The 18,727-nt window shown below is 52.8% G+C and overlaps 2 protein-coding genes and 1 long non-coding RNA gene across 3 annotated transcripts; 2 read left to right on the top strand and 1 right to left on the bottom strand.

Moving 5' to 3' along the window:
- Positions 1 to 4,080: 4,080 nt before the first annotated feature.
- On the bottom strand, positions 4,081 to 5,955 carry LOC101784776. Its single transcript, XM_004974517.1, has one exon. It carries the CDS (start codon positions 5,953 to 5,955, stop codon positions 4,081 to 4,083), a length of 1,875 nt encoding a protein of 624 aa, XP_004974574.1.
- A 483-nt stretch (positions 5,956 to 6,438) lies between these two features.
- On the top strand, positions 6,439 to 8,659 carry LOC101784373. Its single transcript, XM_004974516.2, has one exon. It carries the CDS (start codon positions 6,439 to 6,441, stop codon positions 8,500 to 8,502), a length of 2,064 nt encoding a protein of 687 aa, XP_004974573.1. The 3' UTR covers positions 8,503 to 8,659.
- Positions 8,660 to 14,700: 6,041 nt separating this feature from the next.
- On the top strand, positions 14,701 to 15,478 carry LOC111257755. The gene is made up of 2 exons (XR_002678335.1): positions 14,701 to 14,888; positions 14,954 to 15,478. It is a non-coding gene; the product is annotated as an uncharacterized LOC111257755 (long non-coding RNA).
- The last annotated feature ends 3,249 nt before the right edge of the window (positions 15,479 to 18,727 follow it).

Below are 18,727 nucleotides of genomic sequence, written 5' to 3'. Positions count from 1 at the left end.
TGATATGCAGCCAAGTATGCAGCAATAACCTACAAACTACATGATAAATTTATTACCTTGAAATATGGGTACCATCTTGGGCTATTGCTTATCTTAACTGGTGTCTCATTAGATGGAGCTCTAATCATTTCTTGCCTAAGTTCCCCAATAGCATACAAGACCTCCTTGAAATATCTATGCACTATTTCTATTGACCTTCTCCAATGTTGGTGAATAAATCTAAAGCGTTGGTTGTGGCCAACAATATGTAGAAACATTGCTAGTTGCTCTTCAACACAACTATGAAGGCTATCTGCTAGCAAATTCCTTTCCCTAAGTAAGTTGCATAGTGCAAAAAAAGGTGCTTTTCTCATACGAAGCATAGCAACACACTCTATATTAGTACAATTGTAAATTTTATCCAGGTTCTTTTGGCGTTCCTCATCCATGGTGCTCAAAGTGCCATAACTGATCTGTGACCTTGAACTATGTTGCATTCTTATCCTGGTGAACAAGAATGCATACATAGCCATGATAAGAGCAGCAGCTCGGGCAAACAGCAAGCGTTGCTGGTCCTCCAATGCCATCTAAGCAAACAAGACAATTACCATGACTAACAAAGCAACAAAATGGTGACAAACATCATTGCCATTCAACACATGCTCAGATTTAAAGGTATAATGAGACAACAATCATTGGCATTGAACAAATTCTCAGATTAAAACAAGCATCAACATTGGCATGGACATATGCTCAGGTTAAAAGAGAAAACATCATTGACTTGGACATAAGCTCAGAAAAAATAGCATTATCAGATCTGTAGCGCACACAATCACCATCGATAGCACCAGCATTCATCAGAAATGGTGGAGAGGGAGGGGAGGATTGCTTATACCGAACGAGGACGGCAAGCACCCAAACAATGATGCAGACGAACAAACAACCATCAGCAGATCTGCAACCTGGCACCAACAACATGGATTCATACCTTAGAACCCTAAGCAACATGGATTCATACCTTAGGAAAATGAAAGAAATAAATAGGAAAAAATAACCCTAACCAAGAACATGGATTCGTACCTTCGAACCAAGCGGGGAACACAGATCTGAGATCCCTACATCGATTTGAACAAGAACCAGTGAGAGATGCATCTAGGGTTAGGAGATCAAGAACACGGGGGTGGGAGGGGGAGGCGAACCAGATTATCTGCGCAAGAACTTAGATCCAGAGCACCTAGGAAGCAACGAAGGAGGGAGGGGATCAATACAATGTGAATTGATGAACCGAATCAATGAAAACCAGAGGAAGAGAGGAGAGGGGAGCACCTTAGATCTAGCGAAGAAGATGAATGGTGACCGATGGGGAGTGGAGGCGGCGGGGAGGGGGATATATCTGCGGTGAGTGGCGCGAAAGGGGGAGGTAACCCTAGCAAAATGGTGCGAGCTCCCGCCGGCCAACTTTTCGCCTCCCGCGCGCCCGCCGTCGCACCGCGGGAGCCAGGCTCGGCGGAAACGGCCGCTCCTCTCGTATCCGCGGAGCCTGGCCGCGGGGGGTGTTTTGCACGCAGGACCTGGCTCGCAGGGTCGACCAGGCAACCAAACTAAAGGAGGGTGCATGTGATGACACTGGTTCACGCCGGTGCAGGACACCAAACACGCCCAAATTTACCCCGTGGAGGCGCATGGGGACCAGAAATAAAAAGGAAGTATATATGTAGTCCACAACAACAAGCAGCCCAAGATAGCCCAGCTCAAAACTCTAGACAGGCCAAGAATCCCAATCGCTTGCATGAACCACCAGAACCAGCGAACCCTATCCATCCGCTCCTCAGTTCTCTCGTCTCGCAACTTCTCAAGCGCCGCCGCTCTGGGGACCTGGGAGGTGGGAGCACGTCGGTGGTCGCTGCGCTCTGCAGAGCGCTCTCTCGACTTCTCACCACGTTGGCACCGATGCCCACAGGTGCAAGTCCGCTCCTCCTTCCTTCACTCTCCGTCTCTCCCTCGACTCCTCACCACGCCAGTGCCGCCCCGTCCTCAACACGTCCTCGCGCCGCCCGTCCTAGATTTGTTGTCGCCGTGCGGCCTCTTCAGGCGCCCTCAACTCCTCGCCATCACTGCTTCGCATCCTCGACTCCTCGCCATTGCCTCGCCGCCCATCCCCGCGAGGCCCCATCGGGGATCGGGGATCCGCCGGGGCTGGGGCCGGGGGACATTTTTCCCCGTTAAGCAATTCGTGGCCGGGGCGGGGAATGAGATTCGGGGAGCGGGGCTGGGACGGGGATCACCTCCCTAGCCCCGCTCCGCCCCGTTGCCACCCTGAGTCACGCCGCTGCTGGCCCCTCCCGTCCGGCCTCACGCGCCGCCTCTGTCCGGCATCGCTCTCCCACGCGGCCCCGGGCACCACGTCCTCCCGACCTCGCGCGCGTCGCTTCGCCGCCGCCGCCCGACCCTGCACCCCGCCTCCTCCAGACAAGCGCCACCGCTGCCCGGCACAGTGCCCGGCCAGCGCGTCGCCTCCGTTGGGCCCGTGCCTCGCTGCCGCAACGTGGCCCCCTGCCCCGCCTAGTCCCGTCCTCGTGCGCAGCCTGCGCCCGGCCGACGCGCAGCTTCCGACGGGCCCGCGCCCCGCCGCCGCCGCGTTGCCCCACGCCCCGCCTCCTCTCGTCCTCGCGCGTGGCCTGCGCCCGGCCGACGCGCCGGATCCGCGCTCTGCCACCGCCGCGCGGCCTCCTCCCAACCAGTGCGCCGCCTCCCCCTGGCCTGAGCCCTGCACACCGGCGGCCCCCATCCTGCGCCTTGCGGATTCCCCGCCACTGGCCCTGCACGAGCTACCTACCTCCTACCTACCTCTTGAGGAGGAAGAAGAAGATACATAATGTGAGATTGAGAGGATGACGGGTGGGCTCATAATTTGGGTTAAGATTGGCAACTCATCCTAAAAATTATCTTTTTGAGCCCTCGTGTCCAAACACCTGAATATTCGAACTTCGCTGAGAGCAATCTAGCAGCACCGTATACGCTGATTTACCATAGCTCTCAGGATCTTAGGTTCTGTCTGATCCGATGGGTGGCACTCTGTACTGAGGCAATGCACCGAAGACTTGGGCACTTTGTACTGCACCAATTTATTGTAGCAAAACTATAGGGATTGTTATTGAACTGCCCTTCCAACCATAGACTACTCCAACAAGCAACGAGCAAGAAAAATTATTGAAAGGCTATTCGAACTGTAACATGAGTTTTCGATAGCAAAACGATCCTGAAGGATCTAAATGTAGTTTTCAAGAGGCAGCTCACAATATTGTTCGCATTTTATTTGGAAAAACAGCAGCCCATAAATTTTTTGTGATACAATTTTTTTACTAAAGTCAGCAGAGAAAATTTATTTTCTTTATATTTTCTTTATTTTAAACCTGTTTAATTCGCTCTGATTCCCAGTACTAGAGGTCCTTTCACTCTTCGTGGTACTGTTGTTCATTTTTTTTCTTTGAAAAAGATAGTAGATTACAATGCTTTGTTTTTTATACTGTTTGCCATGGAACTGTTCATAGACCAGATCATAGGAATTTTGACCAACTACAGTGCCCTCAATACTTCCAAAGTATGACAAGTGTCTAATCCTTTGAAGATGGCAGTACGAGCATGGCGTTAGCAGGCTCCGCGGAAATGAACCAACCGATCGAGTTGACGAGTTCGATCAGAGTAAATTAGATTGTATAAGTTGTTCTCTTTGCATTTGTATGTGAAGTTTTGAACGTATACCACTGTTGTCGGCTTTGGCGGCTGCCGGCCTGAGCTCGCCGTCCATTCAGAACATAACTAAGCAAATGCCATTTACTACCAAACAACCAATACACCAAATAGCGTGACAGGGCTTGAAAACCAAATAAATTCATAGAGCAATCGAAAAAAAATAACTTTTCGTATTCAAGAATTGTTTCTAAGAGCAATCGATTCAAACTATGCCATAACGGAAACGAGTAGTATAGTTCTACCAGAAGGAACTGATCAGCAAAACCTGCTGCATATAGCAAACTAGAGAGATTTCGTCACTGTCTGGACAACACCAACCGATCAGCAACACACGTGCACAGGAAGACCTCAGTCGAACACCTCCAGTGCGTCATACTCCGGGCCAGAGATGGCGTCGGCAACGACGGCTGCAGGCGTGAGCTCGCCGTCCGCCTCCAGGAAGAGTCTCACCAGGTTCTTGGAGTAGCCGCTCACCAGGGCCGCGCCCTCCTGCGCCGCCACCACCGGCATCGACGCCTTGGACGTCCCCACGTTCCAGAACACCACCTGCGGCACAGAGAACCCCTCGGCGGCGAACTTGTCGCAGATGCCCTGGTACTCTGTTTTCCACGCGGACGAGGCGCCGGTCCACCCGTCGAAGTCCATGTCGCTCAGGACGAATACCCTCTTCACCATCATGTCCTTGCGCAGCCCGCCGGCCACTGCCAGCTGCAGGATCTTGCTGAACACGCCCTGCAGGTTCGCGCCCTTCTTGTGCGCCCCCATGGCCGCCACCAGTGGCCGCAGCTTCTCCTTGAGGTTGGTGCCGTGCACCTTGTGCAGCTGGTGCGTCTCGTCGAAGGTGATCACGCGCCCCTTCCATGGCTCCTGGCTCAGTTCAGAGATCAAGAGACCCAGCGCGATGGCCGCCGAGGCTGGCTGGTCCGCGACGGCAGCGGCGGCGCCAGAGAGCCCGCACACGGCGATGCAGTTGGCCAGGAGGCCCTCAGCGGAAAGGGAGGCCACCATGCGGCGCCACTGAAGCTCCGCCACCTCGTCGTGCTCCCCCTTGAGCGCCCCGGTGATCAGCTCGTGCGGCAGTACACCATCCGCTGGCATCCTGGCGTGGCCGGTGCGCACCTCGTCGAAGAAGCTGGTGACGCGGTGCTTGTCGTGCTTCTGGAACACCTCCTTGTACTTGCGCATGGCCACGGAGGCTACGCGCGCGTACGGCAGCTCTTTAAACTTGCACGAGCACATGTACACCTCCGGGAGGTCGAGCGCCTTGCGCAGCGGCACCAGCACCTCGCGGCGGAGGCGGTCACGGACGCGGTAGGCGTAGTGCTTGTCCGAGATGTTGAGGTACTCCTGGCTGGACTCGCGGGGGAAGATGCGGCGGGCGATGGCCTCGCAGAGCAGGGTCGCGCGGTCGTAGGACGAGCGGAGCGACGGGCACCACTTGGCGGCGAGCCCGATCTTTGCGGTCTCGCCCGCGCGCAGGTGCTCGACGTCGGACTTGAGCATCTCGGCGAACATCTCGGCCACGCGGTCGTAAAGGAAGCGGAAGGTCTCGTCGGACTCGTAGCGTGCGAGCGCCGTCCGCGCGAGCTGGGCCTCCTCCTGGCGCTTCTTCTCCTTGGCGGCCTGGAACTCGCCGTCGCTGCGGCGGCGCTTGGTGCCGTGGCGGCCGTCCTGCTGCTGCTTGCGAGGGTCGCCCTCCTCTTCCATGCGGTCGCCGTGGAGCACGCGGTAGAGGATCTCGGGGAGGTCCTTGAGGCAGCCGAACCTGGTGAAGGTGGCGAGGTTCCCGGCGAGCGTCTTGGGGTGGCGCGCGTGCATCCAGAGCGCGGCGGCGTAGAAGCCCTCCCGGTCGCCCTTGCCCAGGCCGCGCACGCCGCGGAGGTGGCAGACGAACCTGAGCGCGGCGTGCGCGTCGCGGGACCACGCGACGTCGAGGAGCGCTGCCATGTCGGCGCCCGAGGTGGCGCCGGGTACGACCTTGAAGAAGAAGTCGACGCACGGGTCGCCGGATGAGGCGTAGGCGAGCGACCGCCCGGACCGCGGCGCCTCCTTCGCTGCCAAGCCGCCGACGAACTCCATCGGCATGTCGTCGTCGTCGGACGAGGAGTACTCGGAGGAGGACGACAGCCTGCGGGTGGGCTTGGGAACCGAAGCGGCAGCGGTGTTGGTGTTGAGGGTGGCCACGGGGGGGCCGAGGAGCGCGGCGGAGGCGGGAGGGGCCATGGCGGAGGCGAAGGAGGGGTTTGAGTTTCCGATCGCGGCGAGATCGAATCGAAGGGAACGGATGGGAGATGAGATGGGTGCGTGCAAGGATTTCGCTCGACGGCGACGAAGAGATTTTATTGGGGGAGGCCGGCCTGGGAAGGCGGCGGCGGTTGCTAAATCGCTCGCCTGGCATGCGCCGCCAGGTCAATCGATCTGAGCCCTCCGCCTACTACGTCGGTTCAATCAACGGTCTCGATCGCATGCTACCCCACCGCCTTAGCTGGAGTAGCGCCTACGCGTCCTGGTGGGACACGTCACACGTCGTACGGTGCAGGAACCCCCGCCGCTGGCCGCCGCCCGGTCCTATATAGCAGAGCGCGATCGAAGCCCACGGCGAATCGAGTCGAACCCCCTCAGATTTCTCGCCGTCGTTTTCCGCTAGCGCCCACCTAAACCCTAGCAGAAACCGATCTGATCCGGTCTCGTCGGATCGATCCCGCCATGTCCGCCGTCCTCCTCGGCCCTCCCGTGATCCGCGGGGCTCGCCCGGCGGCGCAGGCCACCGCAGCCGCGGAGGCCCCCGCCTCCCACCCCTTCCTCGACCTCCTCGACGCTTGCTTCAACGACAACGCCCCTGCCGCCACCTTCGACGTCGGCAAGGGGCCCCGCATGACGCTGACGGAGAACAACTCCGCCACCTACGCGAGCTCCGGCAACGCCTGCCTCGACCTCTTCTTCCAGGTCGTCCCCGACACGCCGCCGGAGCGCGTGCGGCAGCTCGTCACCGTCGCCTGGGCGCACGACCCCCTCACCGCGCTCAAGCTCGTCGCGAACCTCCGCGGCGTGCGCGGCACGGGCAAGTCCGACAAGGAGGGCTTCTACGCCGCCGCGCTCTGGCTGCACGAGCGCCACCCAAAGACGCTCGCCTGCAACCTCCCCGCGCTCGCCGAGTTCGGCTACCTCAAGGACTTCCCCGAGCTGCTCTACCGCCTCATCCACGGCCCCGACGTCCGCAAGCTCGCCAAGGACAATGTGGCCACCGAGAAGATCAGGCGCAAGGTCGCGGAGGTCCGCGCCGCCCGACTGGCCGGCAGCAAGCGCGCCCGCGGTGACAGCGCCGCGCCACAGCCCGCCGCCGCGCCCGTGCTCGCGGACTTCGTCAGCGCCGCGCTCTCCAACCCCAAGACCAAGTCCAAGCGAAGCAACAAGTCTGGAGCCGGGGCCTCTGCTGCCGCGGCCATGGAGACAGAGGAGGAGGTGGTCGTGGAGCAGAAGTCCGAGGCGATGGAGGTGGATAACAAGGAGATCCCCATGACGAAGGGTGTGCGGAAGGTCGCCAAGCTGGCCGTGCAATCTCTGGAGACGTACTACGGCGATGGCGCCTACCGCTTCCTGTTCGACTGCGTCGCGCAGTTCTTCGCCGACCTCCTCGCCTCCGACCTCGAGCAGCTCGCCCCCGGCGGCAAGAAGAGGAAGATCGGGCTCTCCGCCAAGTGGTGCCCCACGCCGGGCTCGTCGTTCGACAGGACGACGCTGCTCTGTGAGGCCATCGCCCGCCGCCTCTTCCCGCGCGACTCCAGCCCCGACTACTCCGACCTGTCGGAGGAGCACTACGCCTACCGCGTGCTTCACCGTCTTCGCCGCGAGGTGCTGGTGCCGCTGCGGAAGGTCCTGGAGCTCCCGGAGGTGTACATGAGCGCCCAGCGGTGGTCCGAGCTGCCCTACACCCGCGTGGCGTCGGTGGCCATGAGGCGCTACAAGGCACTCTTCAAGAAGCACGACGAGACGCGCTTCGACAAGTACCTCGAGGACGTCGAGGCTGGGAAGGCCAAGATTGCGGCCGGCGCGCTCCTGCCCCACGAGATCGCGCACGCCGCCTTCAACGACAAGGCAGATGACGTGTCGGAGCTGCAGTGGCGCCGCATGGTGGAGGACCTCCGCAAGAAGGGGTCGCTGAGCAACTGCATCGCCGTCTGCGACGTGTCCGGGAGCATGGGCGGCACGCCAATAGAGGTGTGCGTGGCGCTGGGCCTGCTCATCTCGGAGCTCAGCGAGAAGCCATGGGCCGGCAGGGTTATCACGTTCAGCGAGACCCCCGAGATCCACAAGATCGAGGGCAAGACCCTCACCCAGAAGATGAGCTTCATCAAGCGCATGCAGTGGAACATGAACACCAACTTCCAGGCAGTGTTCGACCGCATCCTCCGCACGGCGGTTGACGGCCGGCTGCCCAAGGACAAGATGATCAGGACTATCTTCGTGTTCAGCGACATGGAGTTCGACCAGGCGTCGGCAAACCCCTGGGAGACGGACTACCAAGTCATCTGCCGCAAGTTCAAGGACGCCGGGTACGGCGACGCGGTGCCGCAGATCGTGTTCTGGAACCTGAGGGACACTGTGTCCACCCCGGTGACGTCTACGCAGCCGGGAGTCGCGATGGTGAGCGGCTTCTCCAAGAACTTGGTCAAGCTGTTCCTGGAGAACGATGGCGTGGTGAGTCCGGAGGCTGTCATGGCGGCAGCGATATCAGGCGCGGAGTACCAGAAGCTTGCTGTGTTTGATTGATAGGCTAGTGTCATTAGTCGTTAGTGGATGATGCATCTCTGAACGCTTAGATGTTACTCAATACTCATCAATCTGGCATGCACGAATTAAGATAAGAGCGGTTTTGGTATTGAACAGCTAGCTTTTGGGAATTTCCTTATGATTCGAATTAGGTTCGTTCTTGTTTTCTTGGTAAAATTGGCTGTCTAATTTGTGCTTCTGTTTGAACTTATTATACTATGATTTTTTGCTTCTGTTGGATCTTATTATACTCACTGTTAGCAGTGGCCGCAGTAAATTTCTGCTTTATATAGTTCCCAATTCGCGTTCAGCATTCTTGATAGAACCAATCAATCATCATTGATAAGCGCAAAAATATTTCTGGTGTATAGCAGGCAAACATTCTCAATCTCTTGATCCTGAAACCAAAGTAGTGCCAAATAATCTGTTTCAGACTCAGTATTATAAGGCTTGCCTACTTGGTTGCCCCCCAGCTACTTCGGATAAAACAGCGTGTCGTCCCTGTGATTCATCATCTAGACATGAATCCCAGTGATGCTTGGTAAGCATCTGTTCTGGTGTTAGCTCTTCCTCAAGGAGCCTTATAAAATGTGAAGCTACGTATATCCAAAACTATTCTTGAACTCCCTTCAGTGGTTTGCCGCAAGTTGGTTTATAACTTAAGTTGGTTTACTGCTTAATTGGGATGAATGATGGGGTACTGCATTACATGATGCTTCTGAAGAATATAAGTCCTTTGTACGTAGCAGAAAAGGAAGCAAGCTACTTGCTGGCCGCACTAAATTTCTGCCTTTATTATATAGTTTCCAATCGTGTTCAACATTCTTGATGGAATCAATCAATAAGTGCAAGAAGCAGAGCCTGTCGTTCTGTTGCAAAGCAAAAGATTTCTTGTGCAAAGCAGGCAAACATTCTTACGTTTATTGATCTGAAACCCAAGTTATACTGCCGTGATGCCCACTGTACCAAATTGTCTCCTCTCAGACCCTTTGATCTTTGTTTGGCCTTGATGCTTCTTTGTTTCAGAGTTTCAGTATTAAGCCTGCTCCAACTTTGTTGGCCATCAGTTACTATGGACAAAACAGCATCCCTTGCTTTCTAATTCATATTCATCATAGAGTCCACTGCTTTTGTAAGCATATGTTGTGCTGGTTGCACGGCTCTTGTTGTCCGAGCTACATGCTCAAAGAATTGCTTAGTACAAAATAAACGTGCAGATACCTGTATGATTGAGCTAGTCGCCTATGGAGTGTGGATGTTTGGCTTCCCTGTCCAAAGCAATTAAAGCAATTCTTGAACTCCCTTCAGTAGTGTGTTGCAAGTTGGTTTAATATTTAATTTGTTTGAGGTGATGATGGGGTAATCTACATCAATACCTGATGCTTCTGAGTTCTGAAGAATACAAGTCTTGGTTTGTACATAGACGTAGCAGAAAAAAGATGCAGGCTAAGATGATCATATGAGAACATCCCAGCATACGCCGTGGACATGGGGTGAAGCAATGAAGGGACCACGCCATCGATCATTCCAAGTTAACTTGTTCTACGAAACATAAACATATATCATCTACATTAAGCACCACAAGTCCACAATTAGGCATGTTAATTGAAATAGTCTTGCTTGCATAACTAAAAGAGCATGCCATCTTGCCATCCAAAGCTGAGAAACCTTGTTCTCACGGTATGTTGATTTTTTTATATCTTTCGGTTCGTTGTAGACCAGCCTCAAACTGTTCGCCAAACACCAGTCCTGCTATACAAAGAAATTTTCATTGGTGGTTTCACATCCCTCGGCAGAAACTCGGCAGCTGACTAAAACCAAGTTCCCTGATATTTATAATAGCCGAAAACTGAATTTGAAGTAAACTCTAGTGGTGGATATGCCTGAAACCAAACTCACATTGCATCCATCAGAACACGCATCTTGTTGCAAAGGGTCCCCCTGTAGATGTCACAAAGGAAGAAAGTTCAGTGGGGACGGTGCGCACAGTTCCTCCTGTGCGGACCCGCGTTGGATGGCTGACGTGTGAATGTCCCAGCGATCCAACGATTTCTATGGACTCGGTTCCTAGCACTTGGATGGACGCGGCTCTACGCAAGGACAAGGCTGGCTTGGCTTTCTAGGCACGATGGTTTCCCTTCCCTGCGGCTCGGCTCCCAATGCAAATGAGTGACACAGCTCCTGTTCTCCTCAATGGTTGCGGCGGTGGCGAGCCCGGCCATGCACTACTCGCCGGGCTCGTGGCGCGCCTGCCGCACGCGGCCCTGCCGCTCCTCCACCGCCATCACCTCCTGGTGCCGCCGCTCCTCCACGGCCTCCCGGCTCTCCAGCACCTCTGACAGGATCACCGCGCACTGTCCGATCGGACCTCGTTGTTATCGGAGCACTCGGAGTCGGAGCTCTCGCTTGTCGCCGCCGGCGTGATCGTCGTCATCCTCGCGGTGGCGGTGCCGTTGTTCTTGGCAGTAATGGCCGTGTGTTCTGAGCGCTGGCGGCGTGCTGCTCCCTGTCCCTGGCCGTAGCTCATCCAGTGACGGTCGCCTCCTCTTCCTCTCCGGCGACTCGGGGTTGAAATGCGCCGCGCCATGCCCATGATGCCGCGTCTCTTGTTCTTGATTACATTGACAGAGGGGTGGAATAAAGCATGCAACATGCAGCCGGCTGATTGGAGCAGCGGCACTCCACCGGTGCGTTGAATAATATTCAACACCCTAAGAGTTAAATAGTATGTATTTTTTCTAACTATTCACAGCCATACCACTGAATCTGTATTATCATATCAACTAATAGCATTTTGTTTCTGAAAAAAGATGGCAACTGGTAATTTACAATTGTATCGGATGCCCTGCTTCTTACTACATTGCACTTTGTTGATCCAGGCTATGGCAAAAGTATTCAGTTTTATGTACATGGTTTGCTAACCAGTCATTGGCATACATCATCTGAAAACTCGATGAATCTTCATTGCCATATATGTGACTACATTTCTTTTTACCAAAAGCAGCTGGAAACTGACAATTGACAATAGGATCAACTGGGCTTGGAAGATGCTTGGTATACTGCAACCTGTGGGTTCCGGTAATCGGGGAGTAGCTCCCCCATCCATTACTCACCACTGGCGAGTACCATTGGTCTGATATGAGGAATCACCTTGCATATGATTTTTTTACACTGCAGCACCACTTTACATCATTATATGTAGGTAACATCCAGATATGTACTGCTTCTCCTATGTATCACATCCTGACTATCTTACTAACAAAATTTAGCATGTCAATACCTCTTCAGATTGGACATGGAACTGCTGTCAGGTGCCGAGCTTGTTTGTACTCCTCTAGTGTGTAGGCCTGAATGCCAAGCACAATGATGACTGATCTTGGCCAAGGCAACAAAGGATTCAGGGAAAAATCAAAAGCCCATCACCACATATCAAACCAGATGCAACTGCTGGCACCATTAATGATGCTTTACTTCTGTCGATCATGTGCTAGGTGAATACTATCACGACGATCACGGCGGCAGCGGCGAGAGCTCTGACGACGACGAGGTCCTGAGCGGCGCGATTAGGCGGTGCGCGGCGATCCTGTCGGAGGTGCTGGAGAGCTGGGAGGCCGCGGAGGAGCGAAGACACTGGGAGGTGATGGCAGTGGAGGAGCGGCACGGCCGCGCACGACAGGGGCGCCGCGAGGCTGGCGAGCAGTGCGTGGCCGGGCTCATCGCCGCCGTCAACCATTGAGAAGAACGGGAGCTGTATCACTCATTTGCGCTGGAAGCCGAGCCGCAGGGAAGGGGAACCATCACGCCTGGAGAGCCGAGCGAGTCTTGTCCTTACGTAGAGCCGCGTCCATCCGAGTGCTGAGAGAAATCGTCTCGATCGCTGGGATGTCCACGCGCCCGCCATCCAACGCGGGTCTGCACTGGAGGAACTGTGCGCACTATCCCCACTAAATTTTCTTCCGTCACAAAACACCATTAGCTAGTCCATTGATGTCAAAAATCCCTACCGGAGGGTCTCTACCAGGGAGCTCGTCTTCCTCACCGTGAGATCCAAAATCAATGGCCGCACAGATTAAAGAGAGTGAGTAATTAGACGAGCGATTAGAGCATCTTCAAGAGACACTAATCTTACCCCTAATAGATTTTTTAGGAAAAATAAAAAAAGGAACTCCAACAGTTCCCCTAAACTTCTCCCAATCTTTTCACGACGCTAAAAAACAACCCCGCACCGCGTATATTTTCGCGTCCCCATTTCTTCCCCAATCGCTATTCCAGCGTGCGCAACAGAGCCCGTTCCCGTGTAGCTTCTTCCCGCGCCAGGCGGCAGTGGGGCGAGGGGTGCCAGGCGTCGGCGGGCCGAGGCGAGCGCGGGGCGGCGGTCCTGGTCGAGGGCGAGCGCCAGTGGCGGTGTTCCGGGTTGAGTTCCAGCGGCGGGGCGAGGGGCACCAGGCGGCGGCGGGCTGGGGCGAGCGCTAGGCGGCGGTCCTGGTGGAGGGCAAGCGCTAGGCGGTGGTAGGCCAGGGCGAGCGCCAGCGGCTGCAGTTTGGGTGGAGTTCCAGCGGCCGCGGCGGGGCAAGGATGCGCCCTGGGCTTGCTGGCGGCGGGGCGAGCAGCGGGGCAAGGATGCCCCATGGGCCTGTACACGGCCACAATCCCCAATGGCTTGGTGGTGGCCGATTTTTTCTTAGTGCCATGGGTGAAGACCATGGCCTGGCCGCGCGGTGGTGACCGGCGAGGTGGAATTGAAGGTGTAGTACCACCCCGTGCTCCGATTGCTACACCTGACGTCGATGATTCGGATCCCCTTGCATCGATGGTGGACCCTTGCAGTATCATCTTTATTAGGTGATCTGAAGTACTCATCTCCAAAAACCTCAACAACAGCATTGACAAACCTTCTCGGACTTTCAATAGCAATACTCTCACCAATACGGACATAATCATCTGTAGCATCAGCTGCTACTCTATAAGTTAACATCTGAAATGCTACAGTAATCTTTTGCAGACTAGAAAGGTCAGGTACACCAGCAGCGTTTCTTTTCTGCACGAAATATTCATCGTGTTGCTCTACGATATTCCATATGCGTACAAACAGTGTACACCTCCTTCGAAACCTGCATATCAAGAGTAACGAGACACATGTATAATACGATTTTTTGAAAAAAAAATAGTCGAAATAAATCTATTGTTTACGTACCGTCGTCTGAAATAATTATGTCCGTAAGTAGGATCATTTGAAAAATAATCTTGATACAACCTTTGATGCCCTGCCTGTCTGTCTCGCCAAAGTACTCAATGACCTATGATAGAACCACGACGTTTTGTTGCATCATCGGACTCATCCGCATTCACGGCCACATGAGTAACAGAGACGATGAAATTATCATCGTCATCTTCTGACGATGAATCCAGCACCAGATGCAACGAAAAGCTTCGTCGACTCATAGCGAATCTTGGATGACGAATCTAGCACCAGATGCAGGGCTGCCGGCGTTGCACGGCACAGTGCGCGGAGGCTTTCCCCGAGCGGCGTGACCGGGACTAGACATAGACCCTGCGCAGGGCTGCCGATGTTTAGAGAATGCCGTGCGCACCTGGGGTCTTGCGGTGTGATCGCGAGTCATGATGATAGCCTGAGGTTGGTGTGAGCATGACAATAGCCTGGGCCTGGCTGCGTGCGATCGTGATGATGGCTTGGGTCTCGTAGTCTATGATCGTCAGAAATAAAAAGAGTCTGGCGGCGTGTGACAACGACAAATAAAAAGCCTGGCGACGCTGCTTAGAAAAAAAATGGATTCTAAAATGAGCCTAATACGATGACGTGACCTGATTTGAAATATTGGGGACTAATTTTTAGCATTCTGCTGTGACTTGATATGTTTTGGGTAATTGTTTTAGTCCTTACTACCTTATTTTTTGGAAGAATTTTTTTAAGAATGCTCGGAGTTGCTCGGAGTCATTAAAGTTAGCCGGTGCCATTTACTGCTGTTATTCTCTCTCCTCGTTATTTTCCCCTCCGCATCTCTCTCGTTCTCCCACGTTCTCTTTCTCCGCTCTCTCTGATCTGCCGGAGATTCGGGCGGTGGCGGGGTCAGCGGGATCCCGGCAGCCTATGTTTAATACTCCTAATTAGTGTCCAAACATCCGATGTGACAGGTGCTAAAATTTAGCACCTGCTATCCAAACACCCCCGGACCGCACGCCGCCATGGAGGTAGCAGGCCGTGGTTCGCCTCGGGCGCAACAGCCGCAACTCCCTCACCGGATCCGATCTCCTCTACGCCGCGGAGTATCTGGCAGATCCGGTGGCCACCGTTGAGGAGGTTGCTGGATTCGACAAGATCCGCGAGGTTCCATGATGCCTAGAGCTCCATGTAGCAACGGCCTGAGGTGAGTCGCCATTCATGGCCGGTGCCTCACCATCCCCGACTTACCGTGTGCTTCATCCTCACTAGATCTGAACCGACGACGTTGCGCTCTTGTCGGATCTGGGAAGGAGAGGAGCAACAGTGCCTTTCTCATGTTTATCGTGCAGGCAGCAGGCAAGTTACTTGGCTGTTTTTCAGTTCCTATGTTCAACAAATGCGTTGCATCTTCAAATGTGTTGAGGTCGTTATCTTTTGCTTTGATTCCCTATGTTCTTTGTTTGATTTCATGTCTTGCATTTCACACCTGATGCTGCCTAACTACACTTTTGCATTTTCCTTTAAGGTAATAGTGCTGAGGATTGCGGCGGAGTGGCTCACGGCAGATGGCAAGCACTGGAGTTACTAGAAATTGGATTTTCAGTCCCAATATACATGTGCACAAATTCGTTGTGTTGCTGCTGCACCGATGAAATGTTTGGCGGTTCATGTTCTTAGGGAATTTTTGTGAGATGCTAAATTTTAAAGATCATCTATTGTTTGCTTGAAATTCTACTGTAATTTTTTGTTGTTTAATGTAATTTATCCCAAATGTTGAATGAAGATGGTTTCTTATGATGGTTTTGGTTTTTTTAAAACAGTAATCTCTCCGCAAACGTAGGGAAAAAGAAAGTGGCATTTTCTTCTTTTTTTTGCATATTATGTGTTCTCTGAACAAGTGTTCAATTTGCGACTATATATTTTTTGAATATTCATTAAGAATTGCTAAGCAGCAAACAGACTCACTCATCCCTCGAACATAAATAAAATGGACTAAAGTTCATGGCGTACTGTTTGTGCGCAAGTACCTTGGTCCATGCTTAGTCTGAAGAGGCAAAATCCACTAGTTCACTAAGGCATATTGATGTCAATATTTCCAAGACAATCACGTAAGCAAAAATAAATGAAAAACTGTCCTTTTCAATACATAATGTATAATGTTCCAAGACAATCACGTAAGCAAAAATAAATGAAAAACTGTCCTTTTCAATACATAATGTATAATGTGTCATAAATGAAAAACTGTCCTTTTCAATACATAATGTATAATGTGTCATGCGATAAAACCATAACATTCTTCGTGCAACCATAACATCCTTCATGCAAACTGTCCTTTTCAATACATAATGTATAATGTGTCATGCGATAAAACCATAACATTCTTCGTGCAACCATAACATCCTTCATGCAAGTTTATTAGGTTTCATGAGATTTGGTAACTGTGCCAGCTGAATGCAAGTTTATTAGGTTTTATGAGACTTGGTAACTGTGCCAGCTAGATTTTATGATAATTAGCTTACCAGGTTAGCAAAACTGCTGATATGGTATATAATTTAATGTCCACGAAACATTCCATGACATCCCACTGAGACTAGCCTCATGCCTCATGCACGAAACAGTATCGGCATGCTATCCAACGACAGCATGCAGTTTGCAGATCCTATGGTACCAACCTCACTCCACTACTTATTTTAGAAAGGGTTGGATTTTATTGATACAAGGCTATACATCCAGCCCCTTGACAGGGTACCCTGAGTAGAAAATAAAATCTTTACCGGAGCACCACTACGCGTCGCTGTTGCTGACCATCGTTGCCGTAGTCCAGTCCTCCTCCACATCTCGCAATGAAGGAAAACCGTTGCCGTAGTCCAGTCCTCCTCCACCTCTCGCAATGAAGGAAAACCAAAATGAAGCTCATGGTCGATACCTAGTTCGACCAAGAAACTTCAAATTTGAAGCCTATGAGTAACACACTGGGAGCGTGCTTCTTGTTCGTTGAACGTCCTGAGCAATCCTTGTGTACACCGAAATCTGACACCGGTCGCTTCACCAGCCAACTCCAGTCAACAAGCAGCAAGCCCGCAAGGGGAACAAAAGACCACCAGCCCGTACATACGAGGAGATGGTAAGCTAACCTCATAAGGGAGCCGCAGACTACGGAATCACCTTGGAGGGACTTAGCAATCCTACAGCCTCCAGCAACTATGTTTTTGGTAGCAAAGCCGGCGTCTCTACTTATGACGCAGGCACAACCAGCAAAGATAGGCGCACAGAGGAATCGAGTATCGATGCAAAAGGAAGCAATATAGAAAACCTCGTCGATGTCGAATCCTCCGCATAAAACGCCGGCCTCATGCTCTGCACACCTCTTGAGCACCACCAGACTCCGTTCACCGCTGACATCACCGCTACCCAAAGAGCTTTGGAGGAAAAAACGCTCCCAACAAAACACTCAAATCCAACCCTAAACCTAATTTATTAGTAGGGGATATAGACATCATCCACCGGATCCACGCCTCCCTCAGCTCACGAGCGACAAAGAGGTTGCCGGAGGCCGAGGGAAGACGATGGATCCAACAGGGGAACGAAGGTCGCGTGGAAATCGCCTGCTCGCTATTGTTGGGAAGAGTCGAGAGAGAGCGAGAGTGTCCCTCGCTCCGCTGCTTGAACCTTGTCGTCCACCTCCGGCCGCGGCATACCCTGTAGAATTCAGCCCAATAGAAGTATATAGCTTATATGTCCTAAAAGAAAAAGTATATCGCTTATATGTCCTAAAAGAAAAAGTATATAGCCCATATGAAAAAAAAAATCGTGCCCTACTGCAGTACTGCTCCAGCCTCCGGTGCTCCTCGCCGCCTCGCGACGTTTCAGTTACGCGCGTCGCATACTCGCATCCCAATCGGCGATCCCGTCCGGCTGTCTGGCGTCTGGCGTCCGCCGTCTAGTCCTCTACTGTCCACCGTCCGGCGTCCGTGGCTTCCCTTTTTGCTGCCTAGCACCCCAGCCGAGAGGCAACAAGATCGCGAGAGCCGAGGCTCCCAGCCGACCAGCATGCAGCGGCCAGGGGCTAGCGCCAAGCGACCACCACCAGGCATTAGCACCCAGCGGCCACGCTGGCCAGGCTACGCCTGACGCCGCTTGCCCAATCGCCCGTCGTATTCCTGGCAATCGCAGCGCAAGTATGCACGCCAATTCTTTCTTGCATTCTTTCATCCATATTCTTGTAATTCAAACAAATATCGATGCATGTATTTTTTTTTGTTTGTAGAATTGTTGAACTATGAAGAGGAACAGAGGCATTACATCTCTTTTCCAAGAACATACATGATCTTTGAACTAGTAGAGGTATGTAATGTAAGCTTCTTTATACATATTTTGGACTTAATATGTTTGTATTATAATGTATGCAACTCGTTTGCACTCAATTGTTAAATTAAGACTCAATTGTTAAATTATGACATAGTATGCTATTTTGTCAATATTTGAAATTTGTTTGACGAATTATATATGGATCATTTCATTGATATATTGATTGAACCGAAGTGTATATGAAAAAATTATCGTGGCATAACTTAAGGTAAAATTCTAGCTATGCCACTGCCTCATTGGCCCGCGCCTCCCCACAAGAGCTCCTCGTTGCCGGACTGCACCGCCCGGAGCTCCACGCGGCCTTTGTTTGCCTTGGTAAATGGCGCCGTGCCACATAGCGTGACCAGTTCTACTCACAGTTGGCGTCCCGAGATGAATCGACGGCGGAGGTGTGAGCTGCTCTTGTAGACTCGCTCAGCATGGCAATCCAACAAGCCTGTTCTTGTTTAATATAATTGAAGGGAAACGGGATAGACTACTCTAGCCATAACAATTACATCTACCGCTTCACCTAAAAATCTTGCGAGTAGAGGAGTCATGGATCGATTACCACTAGACGCGCAGCGCAGCGGAAGAAAAGTTGGAGTAGATCCGGTCCAACGTAGTCCGCGTCGATGTAGAGAAAGTAGTCGATCTCGTCCCACAAAGCGATCTCCACGTCCTCGTCCTAGCAGC

Source organism: Setaria italica, chromosome VI, assembly GCF_000263155.2.
Source record: "Setaria italica strain Yugu1 chromosome VI, Setaria_italica_v2.0, whole genome shotgun sequence".
Lineage (NCBI taxonomy): Eukaryota > Viridiplantae > Streptophyta > Magnoliopsida > Poales > Poaceae > Setaria > Setaria italica.
The sequence above is the reverse complement of the archived record's forward strand: the minus strand, read 5'-3'. Positions and strand labels throughout refer to the sequence as shown.